Here is a 2109-nt window from a genome sequence, read left to right as displayed (position 1 = left end):
TGCAGAGAATACTGCACAAACAAATTTCTTCACTCACTGCAGCGGCAATATTGTTGACCTATTTTTCAGAGGCATAATTGACAACAGACAATCCTAATCACTGGAGAATGAATGTCATTGGCATCAGTCGGTGTGAAAGAGACCCCGAAACACTCAAAAGATATTAAGCTCCTTGCAGAATTTGGGCACTAGTGTTCATGTAGGGATGACTGAAGCAGAGTGCTCTACTGAAACATGTATCTTTTCAAAAAGAATGTCTCTTACAGTATCAAGATTGTATAAAGAAATGTGCATGAATTGTATGGAAGATGAATGCTCAAAAAGTAGCAGAGTAACAAAGAAAGAAAGAAAGGGGTAACCCTGTTTGCAAGGAATGAAATGGGCCATGTCTAAGAAACTACATCAGTGCATTTTTATTTTATACAGGCTAATTTTTTCCCTTTAAGATTCTATGCCTGTTTCTGAAAGCAACCCATTTCAGAATAGTTTTTCTCAGGGACTCTTTGACCTCCTTGTTTCTCAGGCTGTAGATAACAGGGTTGATCATGGGAGTCAGGACTGTGTAGAAAAGAGAGAATATTTTGTGTAGGACCTTGGGAGTGTTACTTGTTGGAAACACATAGACAGTAATCAGGCTCATGTAAAAAATTGTCACCACAATGAGGTGAGAGGAGCAGGTGGAAAAGGCCTTTTGCCTCCCTGTGGTGGAAGGGATTCTCAGAATGGCAGTGATGATATAAATGTAGGATGTCAGTGTCAGTAGCAAAGGCACAAGTGTCCCAATGGTAGCGACAGTCAATGAGACCAGTTGATGAGTCTGGGTGTCATCACAAAACAGCTTTCTCATGGATGAAAAATCACAAAAGAAATGGTCAATTTCTTTGGAACCACAGAATGTTAATGGAAACAGGAAAGAACTTAGAGTGCCAACAACCAGAAAACTATATACCCAGGACCCTGCCACTAGCTGGAAACAAACCCTGCCATTCATCAGAGCAGCATATCGGAGTGGATTGCATATTGCTAAATATCGATCGTAAGACATTGCAGCAAGCAGCAGATTTTCTGTTGTTGCTATCGTACCAAAAAAATAGTTTTGCACAAGGCAGCCCTTAACAGAAATGGTTCCATCTCCAGTCAGGAGACTGGCCAGCATCCTGGGCACGATGGTGGATGTGTATGAGATTTCCAAGCAGGACAAGTTCCCCAGGAAGAAGTACATGGGGGTGTGAAGGTGCTGATCAACCACAACTAGCATAATGATGAGGATGTTTCCGACCATGGTCACAGTGTAGATCAGTAGAAACAGCAGGAAGAGAACGGGCTGCAGTTCAGGGGCATTCCCAAATCCTAAGAGGATGAATTCCATGACCAGGGTTTCATTTTTTCCTTCTGCTTTCTCCATAATATGTATCTAGAAACACAAAACCATTAAATATTAATGGAGTACACACAGTCAGGTTGTCCTGTCGGTTTCACTGCTGGGAAACTGGAGTTGGTAACCTCATAGCACTGCATCTTTCTACTGGAAAAATGAAGTTGTCAATAAACAGAGGAAGACTCATAAGAGGTTGAGCTTCCAATATAGGTGAACCAAGAGCATGGAACCCTATTGAAGTACAGAAATGTCCCGTCTAAGTCCCGTAAGCTCTCTTGAACTCTAAATAAAGACTTTTAAGCTCCAATTTTGAAGTATCTTTATCACATCAGTGTCACATCAACAAATCTACAAGACACAATAAAAAATTAATATATTGGAAATGAAAGATGTTTAGAGTTCAACCACAGGTACATCCCACGTCACCAAAACAAAAACAAATAAACCTAAGCACACATCATGGGTGTTTCCTGCTCTCATTTACACCAGGGTGAATTACATCAGCATCATATGGATTTACACAAGTGCAACTGAGATCAGAATCCAATCCCGTATAAAGAAATGTAAAGGAAATAAAAATGAAAAGGCATCAGGAATGAAAGTAGAGCGTCATTTTTATCCAGAAGGGAGAATGATGTGCCTGCAGAAAAATGAAAAAAAGGAGAGTCACGGAGATATATAGAGAGAATGAGGTGAATATATGGAGAGAGAGGGAGAGAGAGAGTTTATTT

The 2109-nt window shown here is 40.4% G+C and overlaps 1 protein-coding gene across 1 annotated transcript; it reads right to left on the bottom strand.

Moving 5' to 3' along the window:
• Positions 1–427: 427 nt before the first annotated feature.
• LOC123347388 (olfactory receptor 1020-like) lies at positions 428–1405 on the bottom strand. The gene has a single exon (XM_044984803.1). The coding sequence runs from the start codon at positions 1403–1405 to the stop codon at positions 428–430; it is 978 nt and encodes a 325-aa protein (XP_044840738.1).
• Positions 1406–2109: the final 704 nt, after the last annotated feature.

Source organism: Mauremys mutica, chromosome 13 (genome assembly GCF_020497125.1).
Source record: "Mauremys mutica isolate MM-2020 ecotype Southern chromosome 13, ASM2049712v1, whole genome shotgun sequence".
NCBI classification, from domain to species: Eukaryota; Metazoa; Chordata; order Testudines; family Geoemydidae; genus Mauremys; species Mauremys mutica.
This window is presented reverse-complemented; position numbering and strand designations above follow the sequence as displayed.